Genomic DNA, 17,117 nt, shown 5'->3' on the forward strand with positions numbered 1-17,117 from the left:
TTATTAGTATCGCTATTCTTCCCGCAATGTGACGTCATCAACTGCCATTAATCATATCAGAACACTATAATGTGCTTGCCACGGATGTAGAATAAAAATATACATATTACACAGGAACCTAAAGTTAAATTGAATAAAAATTTTGCTAATACCATTTTAACATACGATGGTATAATTATTTATTAATCAAGGTCTTGATGACATGAAAGTTTATTGGTTGTCGTGATCGTATACGTAGTAAGTACAGGAGTGGGAGAATGTTAATCGATTGTATTTCCAGGCCAACATTCTATAGATCCGAAACAGTGGTACAGTACGACAGTGAAATTCTTAAAGTTTCAAATCTTGTCTTGACATTTTTGTCATTAAAGCACAATGTCTCTCGATGAAGTAATTAATTTTATATTTAATTACGTTAGCGTAATAACATAAATAACATAAAATATTGTAATTAGACAATTTTTTGTCATAATTGCTTACTGGTTGCTTGAATTCTTGTACATACTTTGAATTTTTCCACAATTTCATTAAAAACAGAAGTGAAAATTATTCTTTTATTCTTGTATATTTTTTGCCAGAGATTTAACAAGGCTGCTGAGGAGGTGAAGGAATTGCGAGCTCCAGCTTCAGATGCTGACCTGCTTGAACTATACTCACTTTACAAACAAGCCACTGTGGGAGATTGCAACACCAGTATGTAAAACAACTTGTGATCATTTAGTATTACTTAATATACTTTGGCTGAAAATTTTTGGATCTGTTTGTATATTAGAAAGGATCTTGAATAGATCTCCAAAATTATAATATGATTACAAGCATGCAACAAGTTAAAATAGATATTTATTGTAATATTAAAATTATGTAACTACACTTTTGTTCTGTGGTCTTCTTAGTTTGCAATTTCAATTGCACAGCGAATGTTAATAGACCTACAGAAACCAAATTCAAAAGTTGAATAAGTGATGAGATGTTTTTAGGTGATTTCAAACTTGTAGAATTTTAATGAGAATTCTGTTACATCGATAATACTATTCTTTTCAAGGAAGATTTTAATTTCTCTAGCCAGGCCAGGCATGCTAGATTTTAGAGGCAAAGCCAAGTGGGATGCTTGGGACAAAAGGAAGGGTATGAGTCAAGATGCTGCGAAAGAACAATACATTCAGAAAGTGGAAGAACTGATATCCATTATTGGGAAGAAGTAATTTATAATACTGAACATTTATTTAAGCATTTTTACCAAATTTTGTCTTTTTTACATACTTATAAATGTGCAATGTATTGATTGTCTTTGATATCAAGGTAGTTGCAAAAATGTTAGAATACATTTTGAACTAATCTTTTTAATATTTGAGGAAACAATTCAATTGTCCATGCTGGGTATGGACAAAAATTGTTGTAAAAAATCATGTTATCTAAAAGGAATTGATATATCGAATTGATGAATCAATATTCTTGTGGTAGCTGAATTTATTTTGCTATCACTGATTAGCTATTTACAACGTCGATGCTGTTGACTTGCGAAGAGTCAATACATGTACTATATTCACTCACCGACATGCAACTGTTAACATATTTATCTTTCGAATACATATACACGAGTTTTAATACCACATCGAAGCGTATAACGGTGAAAATATAAAAAAAGAAGTAATCCTCCCTTCGTTTTGGATAACTTTTACATTTCTCGCCTATCTTCTTTGTATAAATATCGATTTATAAATGAATCTCACAATATGAATATTATAAATATCAGTAAAGCTGAGAAAAGAAGATCAAAATAAAGTGGTAAATACTTTGTTATAATTTGACGTTTTATACTAGTATCCCACCTTGAGATAAGTGTTGTTACAAACAAAAAGAGAGAACATCAGAGACGAGACATAGTGTTGGATATCGATAGAGAGTAATGAAATATACTACCATACATTAATGATGTATTTTTTTTCTTCTCCACGTTAAGTTTTAACATTTTTTTCCTTATTATATATACATACGCATGAAATTAACTAACATAAACAAATAGAATTACGACACATAAATTGCTTGTGAAAAAATATTTCCGTAACAGAAAAGCTTAGCCCTGTATATGTTTCAATTCTTTTCTCACGGATCGATTACAAAGAAAAAAAAAAGGAACACATTTCTTTCATCATGAATGTTTCATTACGAGTAAAAAACAAACGAAGGAAAAGATCCATTATAGAAAAATTTCTCGTAATACAATTTTATTCTTTAAGAACAATTGCTACGGCTGCAAGTCCATCGTGATGTCCTAAACGAATATACGCCTAATGAAATTCAGCCTCGTGTGTACGTGTATGTTTTAACAATTTAAGTTCGATTAAACTCAGTCGAAGTTTCTGTGTGAATGCACGCTCGAAATTCGCGCAGCTTACTTACAAATAAAAATCTAGCAATTATATAACTTACGACATAGTAAATTAATTGTCTAAGGAATCTAGGATAAGCGAAACTTACCGTATTAAACATAACACGCCAGACTTTAAACGGAAACGACGCGCTATCTATAAAACGCAACAGAATGTTCTGTAGTAACAACATCCCTCTGTTCCTTTGCAGAAAGAAGGGTCTTCTTTTTTCTCTCTCTTTCTCTCTCACTCTCACTCACTCTCTCTCTCTCTCAACAGCGAACGAGAATCAATTAAACATGCCACTTTCGATGCAAAATCTTACAATGAATTTTGCAGCGAATTTTTTTTTTTTTATTTATTGATCAAATCGAACATTTGTGATCAGTCAATGCTAATTCACGAAGTTTTTCTTTATTTTTTTAATCCCGATTATTTAGACAATAGCAAAAGCGACGTTGCGAGAAATGATATAATTTACAACATCAGTTCCGTAAATGATACACGTACGTACGTATATAATGTATGTTTATGTATGTATGCGTTTAATTCGAAAAAAAAGAATAAAACGAAGAGACTAAAATGAAAAAGATACGGACAAAAAAACGAATGAGAGAAGGCTGCAAAAGTGTTGCCTCTATTTTCTCTTACTCTTATCGTGCTTCTTAGTGAGAAGTGGATGATGGTGCGTCTTTATTCTGCTAGCCTTCTGATGGTCACCATGGACTGTTCTCGAGTTCTGGCCAGCCATCGAGATATCGCTGGCACTGTCGGTCAGCTGGCGACTAGTCGATGACTCGTCAAACCTGGTAAAACAGAGAAGGTAACAGAAACAAAAGCTCAAATAGCATTTGTCGCGGCTGTGTTTTGTTTAAGTGTTAGTTTTTTGAAATTAAGCAAGTTTTCCTGCTTTCTTTGTTTTAAACGGGCTCGATCGCTCGAGCTTAGAGATCCAATCACTGTCATCGAATTTTGTCGAGTAATCGCTGTTTCTCAAAATCTCGCTGCTCTCTTTCTTTTTTTAAAGTGATAAATAGAACGAATATATATATATATTCGTATATATATATATTCGTATATATATATACATATATGTATGTATTTTATCATTCTCTTGTTGTACAATGTGTGGAGAAGTACATCGACCAGCGGTACTACTACATTTAAACAATATTTTCTAACAGAATATTTCAACAATAAAACGAGGAAGTAAATTGACGAAGAGACGATCTAAATAAGACACAAGAATATTTTTAATTGTTAAATTAGCCGCGGTGCTCTTTTTTCTTTCATTTTTTTATATTCATATCAGGTAGATAGGTAGCAAGAACACAACATCTCGGTAGAGCGCAGAAATATTACTCGCAAACGTGACACGAGGACAGGAATTTCTCAATTGCCGAGCGGATATCGAGCGAACGTTCTTGATAGAGAACTGATTTAACTCTACGTTATTGATTGTGGCACGCCGTTCACCGTCTTCGACTTTAGCACATCATTCTCGTACGACATTACTGTTTCCTTTCCATTTTCGAAAACCCTGTAACAATCACAGATAAAAATCGTTATCGTTTCTGCACATCTTTCAGGTAATATACCAAAATTCTATCATAGATCTCAGGTTGTTTTACAAATATAAGTGACGTCTCATGTCTTGTCTTATGAGATCACCTACATACGATTTAATATCTATGATAAATTCTTTGAAGAACTCTTTTGTACGACGTATTATTGTTCTTACTTTTTGGTGGTGATCTTTTTGCCGTTGATAAATCGAGTTGAAGTACTTGTTCGTTTCACAGCACCTCCACCGCTGGTTCCACCAAAAGTCGTAAACGCATTGAACGAGGTGAAGTTTCCTGACGAACCTTCAAACAAGTTGTTGAATGGTGAGAAACCAAAGTGAGAAACTCCTAACGGGCCAAAGAATGACGTGCTAATGCTGTTACCGCTTGGATGACTATGCCTGTTTGGTCCGAGGCGTACACCGACTTCAGTAAGGTCTTTGGGACAATTAAAACACCAGTTAATCACATGGTTCTTACTACTATTTAAACATCTATTATTCGGTTAATTACTTGAACACGTTTTTATCATTCAGTGGATAAGGTAAATACATACTTATTTGCGTGCTCAAATATTTCATTCTATGTGTCTCAGGGTACATGTAGTTGATACTACACAGATTCACCGATCACAGACTAGCAGGATGGGTTTACTTACCTGAGAACAGATCCTCGAAAGAAGTACCACCAAAGAATTCTTTAAATACTTCCTCAGGGTCTCTAAACATGAAGGTACCAGTGAAGTGTGGATCAAAGTCGTCCTTGTGTCGCCTCTTACCACCGGGCATTTGAAGTCCTTCCTTTCCATATTGATCGTAGACCCTTCTTTTCTTTTCTGAAAAGCATATAAAACAATAAGCGATTATTACTAATTGTAAAATAAAAGTTGAAGGCAGATTGCTTGGTTTTATTTGCTCCAAATTCCAAGAAGCAAGTACTGCAAGGCTTATCAGGTTAGTAGAATACGCTGAATGATTTGTAATATCAATCTGAGGTCGTCCACCGCAAGAGCAAAATCATTAAAGAGGAAACGATCTTGGGAATCGTGGATGAATGAAATGAACGTAGACAGCCTTCGAAGAATTTGTGAAAACTTTAAGAGATCAAATAATTCCAATATTAAAGACTGTTTCTTAGTATAAATACGATGGAACGACTTAGTTCTTCGAAGATCTGCCTTTCATAGGAGGAAATTATTGGTAGCAACTTGATCGTTCTTGTGTTTTCAATCAGTCGAGCAATGGCAAAATTGTTAGAAATGCGGTAAGATTACAGGCAATATTATCTGCGTTTACGGCGACTCATACAAAGAGAAAAAAGTATCTTTCGAGTTTTCCACAAGGACTCGTAGAGAAACTGGTCAGGAAAACCTATTAGAGATTCCTGAGTCCTACGAGTTCGAGTAAGGAATGACTCTTTTAAGGCGAATGAGGGATTAGGGTACCTGACATATGCTGAATTTTTCGTCAGTAAAACATTTGCTATGCCTTAAATAATATTTCTATTCTTTGTTTATGTTCCGTTAAAAAAATATAAAAAAAAGTGAAAGAGAAAAAAAGACAAAATCAAATTCAAAATAAACAATAAAAATAAAATAAAATAAAACTGAAAGAAAACGAATGAAAATGTTTGGCCACTCTCAAAGTCTTTTTTCTCTTAAGTGGTACCGAAATATCGCTGGAAAGGAGAGTCAAAGAAACTCCGGTAGGTGAATCCACGGCCGGGCCTCGAGGATGCCTTCTGATACAATCGTTGGTCGTAGGTTCGTCTCTTCGCATCTGGACATCGAGCACGGTCACGAGAGATTGACCGGAAACAAACATTTCTGATTGAATTTCTCTTTTACTTCCTCCCACGTATGTCGACATGACAGGGTCTGTCAGTTGTCGCAGCGATGCTTCGGCTAAAGAGTTGCTCTCTGTTCAAGCCTGACTCGATTCTCGAGTTTCAACAACGCAACGTTTCGATCGTTCTTTTTACTAAATACAGTAGAAAGTTAACAAAAAGTTAAACTTCAAACTTAAAAACATAAAAACGAGATGGAACTTGCAAATAAACTCAAGAATCAGAGTTTCGGAACTGCGAGTACTCATTCGCAACCCTATTTCTCGTGCAATATTCTAGAATAAATTACTGTCAGAATATCATTTGTCCAATTGATTAAGTTCTAATATTATTGTTGGATAACGATTAATTCTCGCAGCTCCTCCTCCTCTTTGCTAGTATCAAGTGCTGGTTATGAAACAGTCATTCATAAGGGAGAATCGATTCGTTCTAGATTGAACTGCTGGCTCCCAGAATAAGTTGTACTACTTGGAGACCGCTCGAAAGAGATGGCTCATGCGAAATTCGGCTTTGCTGACAAGCAGGAGCTGCCGTCGTTCGTCTCCCGTTGGCATCGCGACGCTCTGTTTTCGTTACTAAAGCTAGCTCTAGCGTCGATTAATCGAAGCCGTAGAGAGACAGAGTCATAATTAGGACTATTATCATTTAGATAAAACGATTTAGAAAAATCTTCAGGTTGAAGACGATCGATTCTTCGGAAAAGGGTAATTTCAATAATAAGGTCCGCTTCGCAGTCGACAATAGGACGACGAGAAACGGTTGAAACTTACCGTCAATTAAGACTTCGTACGCCTCGGATATTTCTTTGAATCTCTTGTTCGCTTCTTCCAGGTTTTCAGGGTTTTTGTCTGGATGCCATCTCAATGCCAATTTTCTATATCTGTAAGGCAATGCTTTGTTTAATCAACCGACCAGCGATGCTTCTTTATAGTAGAACTTAAGAAGTCTCTTGACTCCCTCTAACCGAGAATGCTGATCGACTTTTGGATCAGAGCCAGCTGCCTCAACGGAGTTGAAATAAAAAGCCATTCATTCAGTCTTTCCCCACCTATCGCATTTACCATTCGTCTAATAAAATAGCACCAATGACAAACAAGTAATCACACTTATTTATGATAAGCTAATTCATTTGAACATACATATATATATATATATATATATATATATATATATATATCTATAACACATATCCTCGTTGAACTTGGATTTTTCTTCATAATTTTGTTTTAATACTAATCCAATCTTAGAATATTAAATGCAAGTTAAACATTCGAGTATTCTTGTACATTCTTCTCCGTTGATAACGGGCTGCTCTGCTCTTACTGAGCCATTACTTACGCCTTTTTGATGTCCCCGCTCGTGGCGGTTCGTTGCACTTCTAGTACCTTGTAGTAGTCAACCATCGTTCACAGTGTTCGCACTTGGGTGTTAGGACTTAGGCAACCACCTGTCGAGCAATGCAGAGAGACGGTTATAGTTGAGGTGATGGGCATGATAGGTGCAGAAGAATCACTCGAATATGTTTAACAATAAATAATTATTAGCCTATATTGGTATACACTTATGCATAGAACGCGCGATTACCAGTTCGAACTCGGCGCGGTACGTTTCGCTGTGTGATTCAAGTCGGATGATGATTACCTGAGATGTCGAGAAACTCGGATCCGTTATTACGACCAACTACCAACGATCAATTCGGACAAGCGTCTGACGACAGACTTTCCGTCACGATGCTGCTGCTCAGGAAAACTATGATTGGGCGAGTCTAAGGCTACGAAATCATCGGATTCGTTGAGGAAAGCCTTGGTTCGGATAGTGAGGGAAATGGACGTCGCTGTTAATTGGCTAAATTTTGAGTTGGTGGTTGTAAAAGGATGCTAACCACCCTTGAGAGAAAATTGCTTTACCTGAGGAAAGCAGATTTCTTGTATATTCCCGTAGTAGATGGTATGTATAGGGACTTTTAAGACAGACTATTTGTCTCTTTGGAGGACTTTAGCTATATAAATCCTAAGATTTGTAATGGCGGGTCCTTAGGCTAGCTGAAAATATCTGGTAAGAATGTATTGACATCTGGTAATCGCCTTGTTCGAAGGATAGGATCTTTGTGTAGCGAGCCATGGGACAGAAACCGTTGGAAAGTTTGCTGTCGAGTGCCGCTACATAGTAATTAGCAGACCAATTGGCAACCATGTAACGAGACACGAACGAATCAGAAGGGAAAGATACAGCTTTCGTTCCAACAGTTAGTTGCTTTGAACGAAAGGGGTATCTTTAGAAAAGACAGAAATCACATAGTGTAGTCTTGATAGTATAACGTACGACAGAGGTTTCTAAACTTTCCAAAGATTACGATAATCTGGCCATTATTTTTAGATCTCTTGGTATGAATTTTCTCGAAGAAAGAAGACCTATATACTTCCACATTTAGGATAGTTTTCTATGATGTTAACAAATTGAATGAAATATTGTTTCGACCAGTCGCGGGGAGACGCGATCTCGAAGAAGCGCGTCAACGGGAGTCGCAAATTCCCTTTACGACTTGAATAATCGACACCACGAATAGGTCGATCCCCTATTTCTGTTAGGATAATAGGAGTAGTTGAGGGAGTGTAACGCTGATTTTAACAGATTATAATATATATATTTCCAACAACTACGCACACTTTAATATTTGATACAATTGTGCGTATGTCGATTGTTAAACTACGAATGAGTACGGCCTGAGACTCTTTTCGTGTTGGCGAATGTAATTTGATGGTTGTCTAGCTGAGATTTAACTGTTTACTGCTTGTCCGCTCTCATGCCATTACGGAGGAAAGCTCAGTGTGGGTGGGTATTAGATACGAAGAAAGCGGATTGCTCACACTTTTCGTTAGGAAAGTGAGGGTAACGATCCGCGATGTCCATTGGTTATAACCCACGTTAATGAATGAGAATAGGTGGAGGAAGCCTTCTAACAACGTGGCTTGTGGATGACATTGTTCTGAGAAAAAACTCGCTTTTGCCATTAGGTTACTATCTACTTTCTCCGTAATTTGTAGGAGCACACGATAAATCTAAGGACCATACTGTTCCAAGGACCATTCATAAAACAGAACCTTTACAGGATTAGAGATCCCTGCAAGTTAAGGGGATTGTGTTAAAAAAATTAACTTCAAAGCGTTTACGTTTTATGGTGGGCCCTTAGGTTTATTGAGGTCAGGCAACGAGGGATGGTGTGCGGATTGTCTGAAAAACGTCATGAAGCAGCTGTTATCTATTAGATGATAACTGAATTAAAATTGGCAGATTAGTTGCAGAAACGGTCCTCGTGGATTTGACGTTGGAAGTGATTTCCAGTGGTACTCTCTTGAAAGGAACTTCCGACCACCTGTTGCCCACGAAGGCGTCTCAAAAGCGTTCAATCAACACGACGTGCTTTGTACAGTGAAAAGAGCGCTCGAGTTAATTCCTGGTCTGATTAAAAGCCGGCGAAAGTGACGGATCTCCAACAGGAGTAACAGGGGACTCGACTATTTCTTTGATGTTCTATTTCATCTCGTGGCTCGTCAGTTTCCCAAGGATCGAAGCAAAGAGGAAAAATAGAAAGTCGACGAAATTCTACAGCGAGGTAAAATCGAGATCGGTCCAAGAATCGTTGGAATGCACATCATTGAATGGCGACAGGCTGAGCGCCGGCAAAAAATACGCGGCGGACTTCTAAAATAGTTCCCACGTACTATGTAGTATTCCAGTGAACGCGCGAATATATTCCACCAAGTTAATTTTGCGTGCCATCTTCGAAATAGTCGGCCAGTCTTATATAAATGGCTCCTTTTGCGTCATGGAAAACAAAATTCGCCTATCCACCCAGTTAGTTACGTGTCTCTCTCTTATCTTAAAAGGATGATCGTTAGGTTTAAAAAATGAACTCGTACAAGCGTAAGTCTGCATCAGCTCAAAACTTCAACTTACACACATGCTTCTTCCTTCGCGTCGCACATCTTTCATCACTACTGAACCATACTGAGACTCGTTTCACGTGGACCGATCATCCTCGATAGCGATCGACTTTGAATTTTAAATAGAGCTGCGGTGACAATAGCGGAAGTGATTAAATTGGTACACAAGAGTTCACACAGGAAGTGAGAATGGAGCGCGTGAGAGAGTGCCCGGTGGAAAACTGAGGGCTCAAAGTCAAAGACTGGACTAACGAAAACGCTAAAGTTAGCCGAGACGTGTATCGAAAATAGTTGGAAACACGGAGGTGGAGGTCATTACGTTATCCCACTTCACGGCTCTTCTACGTCCCTCCCTCCACCTTGTGGGCAAGAAAAAGCAGCCTGCTTGCATTCTGCTCGTTCCATTACTTTGATCAACCAACAGGGCTATAGAATACATTGAATCACGTACACCAAAACAATCCATTGATCTCAACATCCAAAAAATGATATATAGAGATCCTCGAGTGAAATTGTGTCATTTTGCAAACGGATTTCTGGGAGGACCAAGTTTGGAAGCGGACCATCTTACGTTTCTAAATGATCGGTTTAAAGAACTACGCAAGAGAAACTGTTCGTTAAAGGTGTATGACTTCAGAAACTAGTTTTTCTGAATCAATGTGCTATGTTCGAGATTCTCGATTCTAATCGATTCCTGATTGTGGCTGGTGGTTCTAGCTGGAGTTCTCGCGTGAAATCGTTGGAGTGTGTTAGTAGGTGAGCAGGAATTCTCTCTGCGCGCCAGGTGGACCGCGTTTCATGTCCATACGCGATCGTCGACGCCACCTCCGCGATCAGGTCGAGGACGTTAGTCCGAGGCAATGCTATACAGGTTGTTTCCTATCTTTTCATCCTCGTAAATCTTCGACGTTCTATATAAAAATTAGACAAATATCGTCGAAACGTTTACGCTCGAGAAATATACAAATTTCGTGGATGCGAGGAAATCATCGGCTTCGATTATTAATATTGGCGAACGCAGTGGGTGAGAAGAGAGTCTTGCCAGTCCACGAATTAGGAAGCATCCTGTAGCTTATAATAAATCTGCAGTGATCACGGGAGGATCGCGAAATCCATGACTCACGCCAGTTTCGGTAGTGATTTTGGCCTGCCTACACGCAAAACCAGCGTCGCAGGTAAAACCACGCGAACAGTCATCGCAACGTGGGTCGTCGTGGGCGTCGTTCCAATAGCTTACCGCGAGAAGAACACCCTTCCACTTCATACGTTGTCCTTACATGATAATTCCATTCTCTATCCAAGCCATTAAGCCATTAATAATCTGAAATCTTAATCCGGTTTGCTTGATATTTTTCCAACACGCCTTCCAATCTCCATTAATTGTAAAAAATCAAAGTAGTTGACTTCTTCAACATTTCGAAGAGTTTCTCGAGTCTCTTCGCACTCTATAATCACAGAAAAAATTCTTCATGCGAGGCGAGAATATCGGGTCAGTGGCTTCTTCCGAGAAAAACAATGCCGTTGATGGAATTTTCCAGTTTCATCGATCGTCTACGTCGAAGTACCATGTAGCGTGGTCGTGTAATTGGAAAAGTAGATCAGCCAAAAGGAGCTGGCGATTTAGCGGCGTGAGGAACGCGGCTGGAAACGGGTCTTCGATATTTAAAATTCACCGGCGCCTCGAGAACTGGACTCGATCGCCTTACGTAACATGCAATTCCGAATGTTTCGGATGCCTATTGTGTTCGTAACGCGGCCGGGAACGCTGTCGGCCTTATCAATCGACGGCCGCATTGGAAAATCTTGTTCCGAGAAGTGTACAGCCCCTAGACAATATTCTTCCAAAATGAAGCTTAAATTTAACTAAAAACTATTCTGAAGTATATCTAGCTGATTCATCTGCTTTAAATTCTTCTTGACAATTGGAAGATGGTACCGTCGAAATTTGGATAATTCTCTTGAATGATTTTCTTCTTGTAATTAATTTCTTCGTGCGATCTGGAAGATACTCAATCGAGTTGTTGCAGTTAGTAATCGGTTTACTATGAAGAAATGAAATGCCTAGGCATCCGTTGATCATTAATAAACGCCACGTACCAGTTTTGGTCTTGACATTCGTCCAAACATAATCGTCGTAGTCGAGAAATGATCCGGGCACTACTCCAAGAATGGAAAGATCGGCTACAAGGCGGTTTCGTTGCTCTAATGCTGGTTGTAAATCACTCTCTCGTTTCAGATACCATTTTTCACACCTTCAAACTTTCACGTACGGAGTATTTACATCTTCTGCGCTTGTATTATCCTCTTTTATATCATACTGTTCGACCTTTGTCATATTTAGCTATTCAGGAAGATACAATGAGTTTTACGAATTTAGAATTCTTAATTTAATATTTCTTCTTCATCTGTGATATACCTTGAAAATTTCAGATTAGTAAACAATATAAGAGGAAGATCAGAGTTCAACATGTAAAATACGATTAATAGGAAGGAAGTTTTTTGTTAATGTGACGCTTTATATTTCCGGTTCGGTACAGGAAAAATTATCGATCGTGAAGCACTGATTGACGCGCAATATTTGCCTGAAAACGTGCCCCCGCAGAAAACGCGCGTGGCAATTATGCGCGAGTGCACACGTATCGTCAGCGTGACACTTCCGTTTGCTAGACTGCTCCTCGTTTTACAAAGTCTCGTCAGGGTTTAAATGACATGTTTCTTTAAAATGACAGATTTCTTAGAAAAAAAAGCAGATACACAAACGCATAAAAACCGTCCTCCATCAATCACCAATTAAAAAGATAGAAATTCATCGTCGAGAATACCAAATAGATATTTGAAGAATGACGTGGTAGATTTTATGAGTGAAAACTATCCTTAGGCAGCCGACAATTTATTTTTTTATCGGTGGAAATTAGAAGTTATAGATAGCTACAGAAGTTCAAGGTCACTGCAGAATACTCCTCTTCTATCACCTCTCATGAAGACTCATTTAACAAAAATTGTGGAATTTTACATGAATAAAAGTTCCTCGTAATCGCAAGCATTTCCAAGAAAAATGTAGCGCGATGTGGGTAGGAATAGATTTACTCGGCAAATTAGTCATAGAAGAGCATAACTAAGCGATCAAATGGAAAGAGCGACGTAAAATTGATCTCTGGAATCGATAATCTCCACGAGGTGTCAAATGAAATATAATCCGAATGTATAATCGATATAAATGAAATATTTGGTATTGCTATTGACAATATATAGTAGATGGCCAATTTAGATTAGATTAAAATTGAATATTTAAGAGTATTTAATTTCAAATTATTATTCTATATCTTCCTCGATGTCATTGATACCTTCCAGCATTTAAAGTACAGAACGCACACGTTGAATTGAGTAAAATGAAATTATGTTAATTGAAATTGTCATGGACATTTAATCTCATCTATAACTAGACGATATCAATTGAGAGATTAAAAAATCAATTGGGGGATGAGGAGACGATCTCGCTCTACGATTTTTATGGAAAACAACGAAGACGTAGGAAAGAGGGAGAGAGACGGTAGGTGTCCTTTTGCGCTCTCCCGAGAAGGTGTGACGTCAGTTTTACATATTCGGGCAGTGTGAGCGACGTATCGAGGAAAAAGGATCTTGAGAGGCTGTTGCCTGTGTTGGTTACCGGCAGAAGGACGATCTCGACCATCCTTGTCCGTTTAAAATACCATTCCGGCCGTTTCCTTTGTCTCCCGTGGCGTCGAGCAAACAATTCCGCAGCCTCCGTGTGACTGAAACGTTTGCTAACAATGTATCACGCTTATTTCAATCTACTTTCTCATCTACTATGTACATTTCAAAATAATCAGTGTGCGTCACCTGGCGTTTAAAAAAGAAATTCAGTAAGAGAAATCCCATTTCTTCTTGATCCCTTACCAATTGATACTTTACATTCGGACGAGTGTACCATGCACCGGCTATTTCTAATTCATCGATTTATCTTCAGATACTATATAAATATACTGAGACATTACTGGCAGCTACGATAGTGGTGCACACAGTTGCGCGATATTACGTAATCGGGTCCATTAAATGTGCCATTTCGTTCCTCCTTATTCGAAGGATCAGTCGAGCCTTCCTCTTCTAGCTTGGTGTCTGCTTTTGGGAAGACAATGCATACGCAACACGTGTTGCGCTAGGTCGCTGTTAGAAAATGTCGGTTAAGTGCCAATAGAAGGGTCTAGGACAACCTCAGAGAGCGCTGTTTAATTTTAGTTGCGTATATCTCTATGGATCCGCGCACCTTTAATATCTTTTATCGCATTTCAATTACATTCTTCGCCAATAAGGACCTTCTTAGTAATTAATGATGTGATGTAATCGTTCCATACAGAGATTGAAAGAGGATGGTAGGCTTTGTTCTCCTCTTCCTTCTTCAACAGAGTCAAACTTAATGCAGAAGCGGTTAGGTGTACTGTTTGGGAGATTGGAAAATACAGTTGTGTTTATAAGGAAACGCTATTGGTCGTTGCGAAATCGTCGTCCCCATTGATAGTGGCAGTTGCGATTAATTATTGAAACACTGCTTTCAGATGTATGCAGATACATACAGATAATTAAGCCAGTTGCCTTTCTAAGTGACACTTTATATTGTTGAAGAAGATTGGACATACAGACAGAGAGATTCGAAAGTGAAAATCTGATAGCGTGTGCCTTCTTGACTCTGAAATATCTTTTGTGTTTTTGTTTCAATATGACTAGAAGTTCTTTATTGTATAAGGATGAATGTATTAAGAAGAAGAAAAAAGATAAAAAATAACCTAACTTCATAAAAAATTCTAATGATTGCAAACTAATCGCAAATCACTTGTTGCATCCTGCGGTCAATAATAATAAGGTGTCTTCATCGACTTTTGTGTAGATGTAATTTGTGGTAAATTGTACAATATAAATACACAACAATATTAGAATACAGAAGTAAGAGAACAGAATGCATAATGTTGTAGAATACAGAAAGGCATAATATAGAAACTGAGGTGTCTGTCCTGTGCTTAAAATAACATGACAAATACAACTTCATGTTTACATGCATACAAATATAATAATCAAAATACCTTAATGCAATATAAGATACTTTGAAGAACTGTATAATAATAGAACATGCATTCGAAAGTAGCTTTTAAAATTATTGCTGAACTGTTATCATTTTTCTCACATTACTGAAACCTATTAGGATATAAGATCTCAGTATAAATAGAACTACTACTGTATTTGATTTAAAAATTGTTTAGCTTCTTTTTTTTAAATGTAAATGTACTATAGTATTTATTATTATATTACTATACAATGACTCATGAAAATATTTCAACAATTACCATAGAAATCTTTTATGTCCATATCGTATATATTACATAAAACAGTTACAAATTTCATCATAACTAGACATGACTATTAGATAAATTTTAAACCAATTTGGAAATATATATTGAAACTACTAGAAACTATAGAAACAAGATGTTTATCGCACACACACATTTAATACAAAATTAGTATACAGTATTCGTAGCCATCTTAAATATATAATAAATGTTAAATATAACTCTATTGAATATTGCTTATCAATATAACAAATAATTGGCTGTTTAAATACTTTTATGATTTGTGAAAATTATATATTCGTACTTAATATTTTGCAATTTTGATATATATTTTCCAGTTTGTTTCAGATTTTACCAATGTAATCATAATATTTGTATTTCATTACAGTGCTAATAAAATTTTTAAATGTTTCATATAACATGCATATATTCATAAAAGATATCTATGAGTATTCAAATACTTTCAAACTGTAATACAGTTAAAATTAGGTTTAAGATTTGGATGTATATATAGATATTCTAACTGAGTGTATTAATTAGATACATTAGAACCTATAGAATCACCATACCTTAAATTATCCCATTAACTTTAACAATACCGCATGGATTGAAAAAATGGCATGAATAATTTTCATAAACACGTGTTATAAATGATAAATAACAATTCGCGCAATACCGTGGGAACCAGATCAATCGGCCAAGGTGCTATAGTTTCACTGATACAGCATAAATCCAGGAAGCTAACGTGAGCGTAATTCGAAAAATGCAACATTGGCATCTAAAACCAGCTTTTTATTGCAGCGCAAATTCTCTCGGAAGGGTGGAAAATGGGGAAAGACTCGTTATGGTGGTTGCTAGGGATGCAACTAGATGTTTTCATGTAGACGCGACACACGTTTCCACAAAATTTCCACGCAAATAATATTTTTCGTGACAATGATTCAGACCGTCGCTCGCTTATCTTTTATCTAGTAACACTAAACCACGATACGGGCATTATCGACGTTAAATGACACGAGTAGTCTTTTTCGTCTAGGACTGTAATAGCTGTGCAAACGTTTACGATACAATTATTGCTCGTAGTATCTACAAATGCGTTGTCACAGCGCCTAAAAGACGTATGAATTGCAAAATTATGAAATCACCAAATATCACGTACGAATTAATACGTTGCAACGTGTTATTCTGGAAATTTTTGAACGAAACCTGTTCCACGACGTTGAAACGGCTGCCCTCGACGACGTAGTTTTCGAGGTGATAAACGGTCGAATTATTTCGAGAAAATACACGAGATCGAATAACTTACCGAAACGTGGCTCCTGCTTTTTCTTCGCTGTTCACACTCGACAATGAATTTTCCGCGAGAAAACGAGTAATTGTTTTCGTTTCGATCGAGAACGAGACACACAGTGGACGTGAAGCGACAATCTCACGAAAAAGTAGAGAAATGCAACTATCGTCTGAAGTTGGCGCAAACAAAGGTCGATATCCAATATGGCCGACCGTTTCGATTTTTCTAGAGTTGTTACGTACTTCTCTTTCAGCTGCATCACCACAATAGACTATCTACGACGATATACGATTTAAAATATTTTATCTCGTCTAGAAAATTTTCAATCTCGTAAGAAGGTTAAAGGTATAAAAGATAATATAGTATTAACAAATATCTCCGTTGGATTGGAGTAACAGATTAATTTGAAAATTCGTAATTGATTCGTTTAATCGTTCCGCGAAATACAACCTTATGGAAAAATAAATCAACTTCATCTACATTTTTTACAACTTTCCCATCATATTTGCCATAAATGATTATACTTTTATAGCACTTTAGGATTTATGACGTGATGCCTTATTAATATTTCAAGTGCCTAAAGGTATACAAATTAAATTTGTTACTCTTTGACCATCCTTTTTTCTGGCGTCAACTACCACAATAGTATCTATTATAACATTCTATTTTATTGTCGACCGATTAAAAATTTTGTTATTCAAACTAAATGGAGATTAAATTTTCAATTTAAACAGTAACTAGAA

At 37.0% G+C, this 17,117-nt stretch overlaps 2 protein-coding genes across 5 annotated transcripts; one reads left to right on the top strand and one right to left on the bottom strand.

The window, feature by feature from the left end:
* The first annotated feature begins 40 nt into the window (after positions 1-40).
* Positions 41-1,803, top strand: LOC126925876 (acyl-CoA-binding protein). Its single transcript, XM_050741866.1, has 4 exons — positions 41-191; positions 281-390; positions 579-693; positions 1,063-1,803. The coding sequence occupies exons 2-4, from the start codon at positions 376-378 to the stop codon at positions 1,200-1,202; spliced, it is 270 nt and encodes an 89-aa protein (XP_050597823.1). The 5' UTR covers positions 41-191; positions 281-375; the 3' UTR covers positions 1,203-1,803.
* On the bottom strand, positions 1,450-16,559 carry LOC126925869 (dnaJ homolog subfamily B member 6-like). Of its 4 annotated transcripts, XM_050741858.1 has the most exons (9): positions 16,390-16,559; positions 7,118-7,226; positions 6,550-6,659; positions 5,602-5,712; positions 4,593-4,769; positions 4,319-4,372; positions 4,111-4,237; positions 3,820-3,909; positions 1,450-3,175 (listed from the first exon to the last, which is right to left on the bottom strand). In XM_050741858.1, the coding sequence occupies exons 2-9, from the start codon at positions 7,180-7,182 to the stop codon at positions 3,007-3,009; spliced, it is 903 nt and encodes a 300-aa protein (XP_050597815.1). In that variant the 5' UTR covers positions 7,183-7,226; positions 16,390-16,559; the 3' UTR covers positions 1,450-3,006. The 4 variants fall into 4 exon arrangements, with proteins under 4 accessions (XP_050597815.1, XP_050597812.1, XP_050597814.1 ...); XM_050741855.1 differs by having other exon boundaries at positions 4,111-4,372; positions 16,390-16,557; XM_050741857.1 differs by lacking the exon at positions 16,390-16,559 and adding an exon at positions 9,737-9,973 and having other exon boundaries at positions 4,111-4,372.
* Positions 16,560-17,117: the final 558 nt, after the last annotated feature.

Source organism: Bombus affinis, chromosome 16, assembly GCF_024516045.1.
Source record: "Bombus affinis isolate iyBomAffi1 chromosome 16, iyBomAffi1.2, whole genome shotgun sequence".
NCBI classification, from domain to species: domain Eukaryota; kingdom Metazoa; phylum Arthropoda; class Insecta; order Hymenoptera; family Apidae; genus Bombus; species Bombus affinis.

Excerpts from the sequence above, each read along its gene's own strand:
- LOC126925876 (XM_050741866.1), top strand. Across the intron at positions 694-1,062 it reads TGTGGGAGATTGCAACACCA|CCAGGCCAGGCATGCTAGAT; the intron begins GTATGTAAAACA and ends TAATTTCTCTAG.
- LOC126925869 (XM_050741855.1), bottom strand. The coding sequence starts at position 7,182 with ATGGTTGACTACTACAAGGTACTAGAAGTGCAACGAACCGCCACGAGC. Across the intron at positions 4,770-5,601 it reads TCCTTTCCAGCGATATTTCG|AAAAGAAAAGAAGGGTCTAC; the intron begins GTACCACTTAAG and ends TATGCTTTTCAG. Across the intron at positions 4,373-4,592 it reads TTTCGAGGATCTGTTCTCAG|ACCTTACTGAAGTCGGTGTA; the intron begins GTAAGTAAACCC and ends ATTGTCCCAAAG.